Consider the following 10,790-nt stretch of genomic DNA (forward strand, 5'->3'; position numbering starts at 1 on the left):
GCGCGCGCTGTCCCGGGCATTTCCCGGGCCCCGCGAAGCTGGCCAGGAGCCCCGCGTCCCTCTGCCCGGGTCGAGGCTGCGACCTGCTGGGGTGGGAGTGAGGGTCCGCGGAAATCTCGTGGGCAAACCGGGCAGCGTCAGGTGGTGGGCGGTGCTGTGCGGACGCGGAGGCCCTGGAGGAGAGCTCAGCGCGCAGGGGTGTGTGGAACAGTGTTCCTGGCAGAGGGAACAGCAGGCGCAAAGGAGGCAGCTGACGTGCGTGACCCACCGCCGGGGCCAGCGTGCTGGGCGCCGAGGTGGAGGTGGGAGTGAGGTTGCAGCCGTCTTCCGAGGCCAGATGGTGGGAGGCGTTTCCGGGGACCTTCTGTGGAGTTGGGGTTCGCCCGAGGGCTGCTGGGCTGCTTTCTGTGCCTAAGCCCTCTCTCCAGGCGGGGGGATTGGGGGAGCGGAGGTGTGGGGACTGGAGACGTTGCAGTCAGTAGTAAAAGGTAATTGTGGTTAGACTCGATGGTGGAGTAGAGAGAAGCACAGACGGTGGAGAAGTGTATTGGAGACGGAACTGACAGGACAGGGTTGGGGAAAGGGTAGCTTCTGCCACGGATTTGGGGGGTTCGGCGTGAGGAATCAGCTGTGCTGTGCTGGCATTTACTAGTGATATTGGGGGCGTGACTCAAGGAGTCGGCTGGGGGCACCGTGAGTGTTAGGTGTCTTGAGTGGAGCCCAAGTTAGATGGACTGGCCTGGAGCCAGTAGGAAAGGGTGGGGCTGATATAAGGAACTTAGAAATCGTTGGCACGTGGCTCAATGGGATGAGATTACGCAAGATGAGAATCAAGATAGAAAACAAGCCAGGTTCCAGCGGCAGGCTCCCGGTTTGTATAGGTTGGGTTGACCAAGAAGGAGCCCAGAGAAGCAGAGGAAACTCTGCAGAATGTGGTGTGATATCCAAGAGGCTGTACAGGGAGGAGGATGTGGTCAGTCGTGTAAGTTGCTGGTGAGACTAGAGACTTGGCCCTTGAAGGGACAAGTGACTCGGTGGGGCCATGGGGACAGGCTGGGGACGGTTCACGGACCGGGAGGGGTAAGCGCCTACCGCGAGCCAGCACCCCGCGCTCTACCTGATGCCACTGACTCCCCTCCCAGGAGGCTCATGATTTTATCCTCCTTTACAGTTGGGGAAACTGAGGTCCAGAAGTCAGTAACTGGGTCATGAAATAGTAAGGAGAGGGGCCAGGATTGGATTCCAGGTCTTTCTCACTCCTGAGCTCCACACTTCTGAGCCCTGAGCTACATGCTATGGTGATACACCAGCTGATGTGGCGACTGCTCCGAGCTGCGCTGCCCCTGAGGAAAGAAAGGCAGAATATGGGATTCCTTTCCTGGGCAAGTGAGATTTGAAAAAGAGCATTTGCCCTTTTAAGCCTGGTTTCCCTTATTGCAGAATAAGGGTGGAGACCTTATTGGTTACAGATTTCTGTCTCCAGTGCTTGGTATACAGGAGTGCTCAATAAATGCACACTGAGTGGCTAGGTGATTTCCAAGAGCCCTACTAGCCGAGGTCTGTTGTGTTTGGGGTTAGGCGACCTTCTGGAAAGTAGTAAGAGAAGGAGTGCTGTTAGCTTTGGGACAGTGCTCCCTGTGAGCCTGGGTAGTCATGGGGCCTTCCTAGCGGTCAGGGACCTGCACCAGCTCTTTGAAGGAAGAGGGGAGGGTGGAGGGTATTAGTGTTGGAGCAGGAACTGCAGCAAAGGCAGAAGGTAGGAGTTGATTCACAGAAGAGTACAGACTGCCCTAGCTCGGAAGCCATGGGTAAGACCACGGGGAGGAAGTGCTAGAAGAAAGATCTCTTGGTGCCAGCATGCCCTGAGGGGCCAGGATGCCACAGGCATCTAGTGGTTAGAGATCAAATGCTGCTAAATGCCCTACAGTGCACAGGACAGACCTCCAAATGTCAGTAATGCCAAGTGGAGAAACCCTGGTCTAGAGGAAGGAGTATGAGCCTTGAGATCTGTTGGACCCACTGCCTAGCTGTGTTAGCAGAATTCTGACTGTGGGAGGTGCAGGGAGAAGGAGAGAATCATACAGGAAACTAATGCATCGGGTGGGGGAGAAAGGGAATGGTGTCTGGATGGTAGTGGTGGAGGTCAGGAAATGTGACCATATTTGGGGTATTTTTTAAGACAGGTCTGACAGTACCTGTTGATTGAATGTGGGCTGAGGGGAAGAGAGGAATCAAGGATGAGAACAAGGTTTCTGGCCTGAGCAGCTAGCAACTAGTGACTGGTGGTGCCACCTCAGGGTGGGAAGAGGAGCAGGTTTTGAGGGAGGGTGGAGGACTCCTGGAGAACAGAAGTCCATTCTGGACAGGCTGGGTGTGAGGCGCCTGGTGTTGGACATCCAAGCGAAGAGGACAAGGAGGCAGTCGGGTATCCTGTGTTAGCCGGGGAGGTGAGAGGGGGCGATGCACATTGGGCCATGTCGGCTTACAGAGGCATTTCAAGGAATGGGCCCATGTTAGGCAAAATAGCACAATGGCTCTCAACCTCGTGGATGCTACGCCCTCTTTTTAATGACAAATATTTTGGTGATAACTCCCCCCCCCCTTATTATCTTAAAATGAAACTTATGGTTCAAAAAACTACCAACACATAATTTTTTTTAATTGGCAATGCCCTACCCATAATGTAAAAGAAATAAAAGGAAAGTAGTTGGTAATAAAATGTTTCAATACGTGAGTTCCTGAGCACAGGCTACTAGAAGCTACAATGACGCAGCCCCTGCCGGCACCACTCCTGTGGAACCTGCAGGCGGTGACGGCCACAGGGCAGCCTGCCACAGCCCGTGGGCAGCTCCAAGCCCGTGCCTGCCGTGGCTGCAGGTGGCTTTTCCAGACTGGGAGCTCGTGGTACCCTTTTATCAAAAACAGTTCAGCCTCCCCTCAGTGTACATAGATCCTAAAACTTAGGAGAACCTTGGGAAAACTGCTCTGTTGCCTGGAAAACAGAGTTGGGTTCTTTATAAGCAGATCTTTAACCTACAGGAATCTCAGAGTCATGCAGGCTGCAGAACAGTTCTCAGTTATGTGCATGCCCCCCTCAGAGCCCCACTCACTAAAAGGTAGGAGTGTCCCTGCAGAACAGCACATGGGTTCCCAGAGTCCCCCTGAAGAGAACCAGAGCCTGAGGGTGCCCCTTGGGACATGAGCCTGTGCCAGCTCCCAGTTTGCCTTGGGGGAGGGGAAATGCCACCTCAGGTTCCAGAGTACAGAAACAATGTTGATACTTCCTGCAGAGAGGACTGGGAGGGGAAGTTGGGGTGCCTCTGATCAGACGGTTCTAGGAAGGCTTCAAGGCAGTGGCATTTCTGTCGGGTGGGAACGTATCAAAGGAGAAGACAGGAGGAGGGACACAGATGAAGCAGCAGGTGGGATAATGCTGGTCTCGGGCGGAGGGGTGGGGGGGGGGGTCTGCCTGGTCTCCCCAGGGCCTGGCATGCTCTGGGCACTCACTGGGGTTGGCTGGGTGATAGGCAGCAGGGAGTGGTTTAGCTGGGTAAGACCCTGTGGCAGGCTCCATGTCTGTGACACTGGCTGTTAGAGTCGACGGCAAGGTTGGTGTTGGTTTCCTGGTCCATTTTACTGATTATTATTATTATTATTATTATTATTATTATTATTAGAGAGAGGAAGGGAGAGGGAGAAACATCAGTGAGAGAGAACATCGATTGGCTGCCTCTTGCACGCCCCTCACCAGGGATCGAGCCTGTAACCCAGGCATGTGCCCTGACCGGTGGCCTCTTGGTACATGAGTCGATGCTCAACTACTGAGCCACACCGACTGGGCTCCTGGTCCATTTTAACACCTTAATGACCAGATTGGTCCCCTGAAACCACGGGCCCACTCTCTTGCAATGAGTCATCACCGTATGGAGAACTTACAATGTGCCAGGTGGGGCTGTAAGGCCAGCACGGACCTGGCAGGCCCTGTCTTCGTGGAGCTTTCTGCCTCCCATGGACACAGATCATCATGCCCTGCACAGGTCCGATGGAGGAATCATGGGGGACCTATGAGAGCAGCTTGTGTGTCGGGGGCACCCCTCACATTGGGAGGGAGGGGTTCCTGAGGAAGCAGCATTTGAGCTGAAGATGAGTAGATGCGCTGAGAAGGTATGGAGGGAGGGCAGAGCGCCGGCTCCTCCAGGTGCAGGACGGAGCTGAAGGTGGCTGGCCGGTGGGACTGGGGCAGGAGGGCCGCAGCTGAGCTGAGGCCGGCAGGAGCCCGATCCGGCCTTTTTAGCCTAAAGAAGGGTTTTGATCTTTATCTTAAGAGCACTGGAAGCTGCAGAAGGGCTTTAAGCAGTGGTCTGACATGATCAGATTTATGTTTTAAAAAGGTCACTTTGGTAGCAATTCATGGAGAACAGCTTGAGACGACAAGAGAGTGGATGTGACCAGGAGCTCGGCTGCCAGCGCCCGTGCTGGGGGTGGGCTCCTTCCTGCTCCTGTCTGCTCCCATCTCCCTGCGGGACAGGCCTGGGTGGGTGGGGTTAGATGGCCCTCACTGCCCAAGCCACCAGCGCTGCCTTTTCATCCTTCTAGCCTCAGACCTGGGACCGTGAGCCCTGCATCCGGTAACCATGGAGAGGATTGGCTCGGTCCACCAGCCCCTGAGGTGAGGACTCCGCCCAGGCTCCGATAACCGTCCTGATCATGGAATGAAGAGAACTCCTCTAACCAGGCCACGTTCTTGTTGAAGTCGTGGCGCAGGCCCAGCGGCTCTTCCTGCCCGTCTTCAGGAGAGGTGCCTGCCCCCGCCGACCCCACCTGGGAGCAGCTGCTTCCACAGATGGGGAGGTGGGCCCTCGACGTGGCCTTTGTGTGGAGGGCAGTGTTGACCCTGGGCCTGGTCCTTCTCTACTACTGCTTCTCCATCGGCATCACCTTCTACAACAAATGGCTGACAAAGGTGACTGGGGGGCCTGCACCGCGGAGCCGGGAGGGAGGTGGCGGGGCCACAGTGCCCCTCATACTTAACAACAGGAAGGCACGGGCTTCAGCCAGTCACGTTAGTGATGGGGCAGAACCCCACAGCCAGCACTGCCATGCCAGGGATTCTCCCGAAATATTTGCATCGAGGGGAAATTAGGGGGCCACGGGGATGAGCTGGGGAGACTTGGGGAGCTTAAGCAACAGCTGTGGACCAACAGGTAGAAAAGTAGTTCAATACTCTAATAGCTGGCACAGCCATCCTGGCCCACGCTGCTGTTCCTTGGGTGTGGGCCATGGGGAGGGGCTGGAGCAGGTAGCTAACAGGCTGTTGAAGGTGGAGACGGCACTGAGCTACAGTTGAGCCCCATTTGTCCACCTGCTGCCGGTGTGACCTCCAAATTGGGACTAAGTCTCTGATGCCAAGTGCTTGTACTGTGGGTGAAAGCCCCTGCAGAGCCCTCAGCAAGCACCGAATTAGGGCCCCTGCCACCAGGGGGGGAGCCCGATGAAGGCTGCTGTCTAACAGCACCTGGCCGGCCGGCTGTGCTTTGGGCCCCATACAGAGCTTCCACTTCCCCCTCTTCATGACGATGCTGCACCTGGCCGTGATCTTCCTGTTCTCCGCCCTGTCCAGGGCGCTGGTCCAGTGCTCCAGCCACAGGGCCCGCGTGGTGCTGAGCTGGACCGACTACCTCAGAAGAGTAGCTCCGACAGGTGTGTTCCTGTGGGGAGGGCCCGGCAGGAGGAGGGCTGCTTGGGAAGCCATAGGCCTAGAACGAAAGGAAGTCTTTCTGGCCTAAAGCTTAGGCCCCTCTTTCCCTGCCCCACCCATGTTTCCTCACTCCTCTCTGCCTGCCCTCCCCGCCCCCACATCTGCCCATATGTACTCTCCATCTTCCCGCTTCCCCCACGCACACCACACAGAAGCCCCAGTGCAGCAGTAGCCTTGTAATTCCCTTGACCTTGAACATGCACACTGAGCTGTGTTTCTAGGCCTGGAGGTAGTGGTGAGCAGAGCGTGTAGTCCCTGCCCTCGGTGCTAGGCAGGGAGGGCTCCCCAGAGCAAGGGCTGAGTGGGCTGAGACCTGGAGGGCAAGAGGGACCGGGCGGTCCGGGGAGGGGAGGGGTTTAGTGCATGTGGGAGTCTGCAAGGGAACTGAAAGTATCTTGGGGCGCTGAGGACTCAACATTGGTGCGAGGAAGTGAGAGGGTGGAAGGGGTCAGATCCTGGAGGGCCAGGTCCTCCTCCATGACCACTCTGAAGAGTTTGCAGGATCAGATTATATCTGTCAGCAGGGGGCATGCAAAAAATCAAGCAAGTGGGAAGGACACAAGCCCCAGCCAGTCAGAATGCACTATAGCCTGAATGTGGAGCAGACCCCCCCCTTTTTTTTTTGAGTTAACCTTTTAGTTGCTGGGTAGAAGGGAAGGCCTAAAGGCCCCAGAGAAAGTGAGGGGACTCATGGAAGTGAGTTCTAATCACTGGTGCCCCCATGCCACCTGCCCTTTCTCCCCGGCGTGTCCGGTGGGCGCCCTGTCTCCACAGCGCTGGCTACGGCACTTGACGTGGGCTTGTCCAACTGGAGCTTCCTCTATATCACCGTCTCACTGTGAGTACCGCCTCCTCCCTCAGGCGCACGTTCTCTCTGTCTGTCCGGCTGGCTGTCTGCACCCCTGACCGACAAGCCAGCCACTGCACCACTCTCTGGGACCAGCCGTCCTCTCTGAGCTCCTCCCTGACACCCAGCAGCTTCCCAGAAACTCACCAGCCTCTTCCTTACTCTGGGCACAGTCAATGCTGGGCCCGCTGCCGGGCGGCCTGGGGAAGCCAGGGGCTCAAGCAGAACGGGCGGCCGTGGCCCGGGAGGAAGGCATGTCCGCGTGCAGTGCACGCAGCTGCAGAGGGGAGGCCGGCGGTGACTTCTTACCTCCGGGGCTGTGCCTCAGAGAGCACGGTCCCTGCCTCCTCTTTCTCTCCTCTCATCCTTTCTTCCTCGTCCTGGTCTCCGCTAAGGGCGGGTGATAATAGGCCTCAGTGAGCTCAGTGTCAGACCTGCAGCCTTTCCTCCTGCTGATAATTACAGGCCTCGGAGATTCCTTCGATTAAAGGTCACGAATCGGCCAGATGACTCGGGCCACCTTCCTTTGGTCTTTTGTGCCCAGATTGTCCTGCTGCCCTGAGCAGAGCCCGTGGCCCTCAGGGAATTCAGGAAGCTCCCCCTTTCCAGCCCACTGGCTGTACTGTGGGGTCCGTTCCGGATGGCGGGTCTGAGCCCCGGGTTCCAGCCGTGCACTGTGGTCATTTCGCTTCCAGGTACACAATGACCAAATCCTCAGCCGTCCTCTTCATCTTGATCTTCTCTCTGATCTTCAAGCTGGAGGAGCTGGTGAGGCGTGCACTGTGGTCATTTCGCTTCCAGGTACACAATGACCAAATCCTCAGCCGTCCTCTTCATCTTGATCTTCTCTCTGATCTTCAAGCTGGAGGAGCTGGTGAGGCCCCAGCATCCCCTGAGTCCCTCCTCCCCCCTCAGGTGGTAAGCATGAGAAGGGGGTCTGAGCAGCGGCTCGTCACTGTGACAGAAGAGAGGAGCCCAGCCCAGGAGCAGAAGCTCCCGACAGAACTGAGGAAGGACCAAGCACTGGGCACTACCAGGAAGTTTAGAAAGCAGTGTGGCGGGGAGGCGGGGGGGGAGGGGGGTAAAGGCCAAGGGAGGAAGGGTTCCAGGAGGAGGGGCCGGGTCAGGTCAAGCTGGGCCGAGGCGCCTGCTGTGCGAGGCAGCACCTTGGTTTCATAGTGGGGAGGGGCCTAGGACAGCATAGGGAAGCACCTCAGTATGTAGGGCAGGCAGGTAGGGTGTTGGGGACATCCAGCTGGATGCAGCCCTGCACACCTCCATGGGAAGGAGCTGGCCAGGGCCTCCCAGGGTGGTGGGTGGGGAGAGAAAGGCCAGCCAAAATGGCTGCCGACCCCCAAACTCCAGGTGGGATGAGCTGGAGACTCCCCAGTTAGCTGCCACCTGCTCCCCTCCTCATAGCGGGCGGCGCTGGTCCTGGTGGTCCTCCTCATCGCCGGGGGCCTCTTCATGTTCACCTACAAGTCCACGCAGTTCAACATGGAGGGCTTTGCCTTGGTGCTGGGGGCCTCGTTCATCGGCGGCATTCGCTGGACCCTCACGCAGATTCTCCTGCAGAAGGCGGATCTTGGTGAGAGCAGGCCCGGCACCAGGGGGTGGAGGCCGGTGGCCAGGCTGACGGCTCACCATGTCCCCGTTCCGTAGGGCTCCAGAACCCCATCGACACCATGTTCCACCTGCAGCCACTCATGTTTCTCGGGCTCTTCCCCCTCTTTGCCATATTTGAAGGTAGGTTGGGCCGTCCACCTCGGGGCACTTCAGTACAGCAGGCCCCCAACCCCCCCTCTGAGCCCAGCTGCAGAGGACACAGATCAAGTGCGGCCTCCCCTAGCAGTGCCTGGTTTGTGTGTCTGAACAGACACTTAAACCAAATGGCTAGAATCCAGCATGATAAACGTTCCGTAGAAAACGTATGAAACATAGTAGACGATAATGACAGTGCACGTGTCCAGCCCCGGAGGTAGGCCAGGGCTGTTCTAATCGTTTTACATATATCACCTCTATAATACTCCCCAAAACCCCATGGGGCAGTACTATTAATATCCTCACCTTGCAGGTGAAAGAAACTGAGGCAGAGAGAAGTAGAGATAACCTTGCTTCGGGTCCCATGACTCCTAAACGAGCCTGAGCTTGGATCCAGGAGCTGGCTCCAGAGTCCCTCCTCTTAACCATTCCGCTGTGTTCTGCCTCTTAGGAGGAGAGGGTCAGGCGTTGTCTCAGGGTGGTAGGGTGGAAAGGCTTCCCAGACAGTGTATCTGGGAGGATGAATGGGACTTGGACAGGCTGATGGGGGGTAGGAGGGAGCATCCTAGGAAGTGGAAACAGGTTCAGAGGAATGGAGTGTGAGCTGGATTGCAGGAGTGTTTATTAGGGGGCCAGGGGGTACAGGGAGTCTGGGCAGGTGAGCAGTTCCCCTCCACTGTCATCTCCCAGAGAGAAGCGCGGGGAGCATTGTCTAGGCTGGGAGGTGTACCACATCCTCCTTCCTCTGATGTTTGGGATTAGGCTTTGTCCCCTGTCTGTGTATCCTTCCTCCCAGAGTCCCTTCTGTCCTCAGGGTCATTACAGAAAATCCTGTCCCGCATCCACTTAAGTTGCAAGCAGTGAAGCGTCTCGAACCTCTGAGAAAATTATTTGTGGCCCCGTTGTCCGGGAAACTTCTGTTCTGCAGCCTCATTTTCTCTCTTTTTACAATCTCTCCCCATTGCTTCATTGTGTCCCCGGTAAAAACGCCACACTCTCCTTCCCTCCCTGGGTGTTTACACGCTCCCCATCTCTGCAAACCCTCCCCCGAAAACCCCTGAAAGCCCCTGGCCGTCGTCACTTAGCAAAGCTGCATGGATTTAGCTCCTTTAATCTTTTCTGGTAAATTAATCCCCCAAGCGCCTTCATTACTTATGTTGCTTTCCCCGAGTCCCTTCCATTTGCCCATGCCTTTGCAGTACTGCTGAGCCCAGCACCAGGCAAGATGTCCTACATTGGAGGCTGTTTGCCTGGGGTTGGGGGGGTGGGGGGCTGTCACTCTGTGTTTCTATGGTGCTTCCCTCCAAAAATCTCAGGGTCCTTAGCCAGCCTCCTGCCCCCCCCCCCCCAGGTGTGTCCTTTGTGCCTAGACTGGGCTCACCTCGCATCCTGTTAATACTCCCGGGGGCCTTTCCTGAAGGGAGGGACCCCAGTGTTGGAGGGTCAAGAACCCTCTGAGAGTCTAAGCAAGTTCGCTGCCTGGATGCCTGTGTGGGTGTCTGGAGCGGGGGGCCGTGGCTTTTGTCGAGTATTTATATGCAGTGTGTGTTTTTTTGAGAACTGTTCATCAGATTATACCATCTGTTTGAGAAACATTGGTCTAGTCCCAACCGGTTCATTCTATTAGTGGGGAAACTGCTCCCAAAAGGGGGCGTGTCTCGGCCAATTCCCACTGCTGTGTGACAGTCAGGCCTGGATGAAGATGAGTTTTGCCCCTGTTTATAGGTGGCCCGCCTGAAATTGAGAACAGAGGACTCCCCCGCAGCCTCCCCCACCATTGCCCGGGGGCTGAAAGTCCTCACGTGATGCCTGCCCACCTCTCTTGGGCCCATTGGTTATCACAGCTGCCAAGGCCATAGGAAGTCCACCCTCACCATTCGCACCGCAGATGGGAGGGAAACACCATGTGGAAGAGCCGGGTGCTCCTGTGGGTTGTCTGTGTGGTGCCGTCCCCTGTACCTAGCGCAGGGGCTCCGAAGCCCTCCTACCACTCCCTGGGCTCTGGCAGCCGTCCTTGCTCCCTGGTTTACCCACGTCTCGGGCCGTCTGCCTGAGCTTCTCCCATCCTTGTTGTCTTAGGAAGTGTGCCCCGCGCTGGGGCAGTTCTCACCCGGCTGCGAGAGGGTGAGGCCGCCCGGCAGGCACACCCAGGACATGGTCGCCCCTGTCTCCCCCATTGCTTTCAGGTCTCCATTTGTCCACATCTGAGAAAATATTCCGTTTCCAGGACACGGGGCTGCTCCTGCGGGTACTCGGGAGCCTCTTCCTTGGCGGGATTCTTGCCTTTGGTTTGGGTTTCTCCGAGTTCCTCCTGGTTTCCAGAACCTCCAGCCTTACTCTCTCCATTGCCGGCATTTTTAAGGTACAGACTCAGGTGACCCCCGTCCTGTCTCAGAGAGGAGCCCTGAGGGTGTTTCTCACCAG

At 56.9% G+C, this 10,790-nt stretch overlaps 1 protein-coding gene across 8 annotated transcripts in view; it reads left to right on the forward strand.

Annotated features, from left to right (window-relative positions):
* The window catches only part of SLC35C2 (solute carrier family 35 member C2), a 13,065-nt gene that overhangs the window by 218 nt on the left and 2,057 nt on the right, over positions 1 to 10,790 (forward strand). For 2 of the 8 annotated variants that reach the window (XM_006091351.3, XM_023756192.1), the window contains exons 2-8: positions 4,597 to 4,963; positions 5,550 to 5,700; positions 6,533 to 6,596; positions 7,301 to 7,373; positions 8,025 to 8,193; positions 8,268 to 8,351; positions 10,553 to 10,728. In XM_006091351.3, the coding sequence (XP_006091413.1) occupies positions 4,844 to 4,963; positions 5,550 to 5,700; positions 6,533 to 6,596; positions 7,301 to 7,373; positions 8,025 to 8,193; positions 8,268 to 8,351; positions 10,553 to 10,728 (837 nt within the window). In that variant the 5' untranslated portion in view covers positions 4,597 to 4,843. The other 6 variants (XM_023756190.1, XM_023756193.1, XM_014458076.2 and 3 more) reach the window with 6 other exon arrangements.

Source organism: Myotis lucifugus, unplaced genomic scaffold (assembly GCF_000147115.1).
Source record: "Myotis lucifugus unplaced genomic scaffold, Myoluc2.0 scaffold_90, whole genome shotgun sequence".
Taxonomy (NCBI): domain Eukaryota; kingdom Metazoa; phylum Chordata; class Mammalia; order Chiroptera; family Vespertilionidae; genus Myotis; species Myotis lucifugus.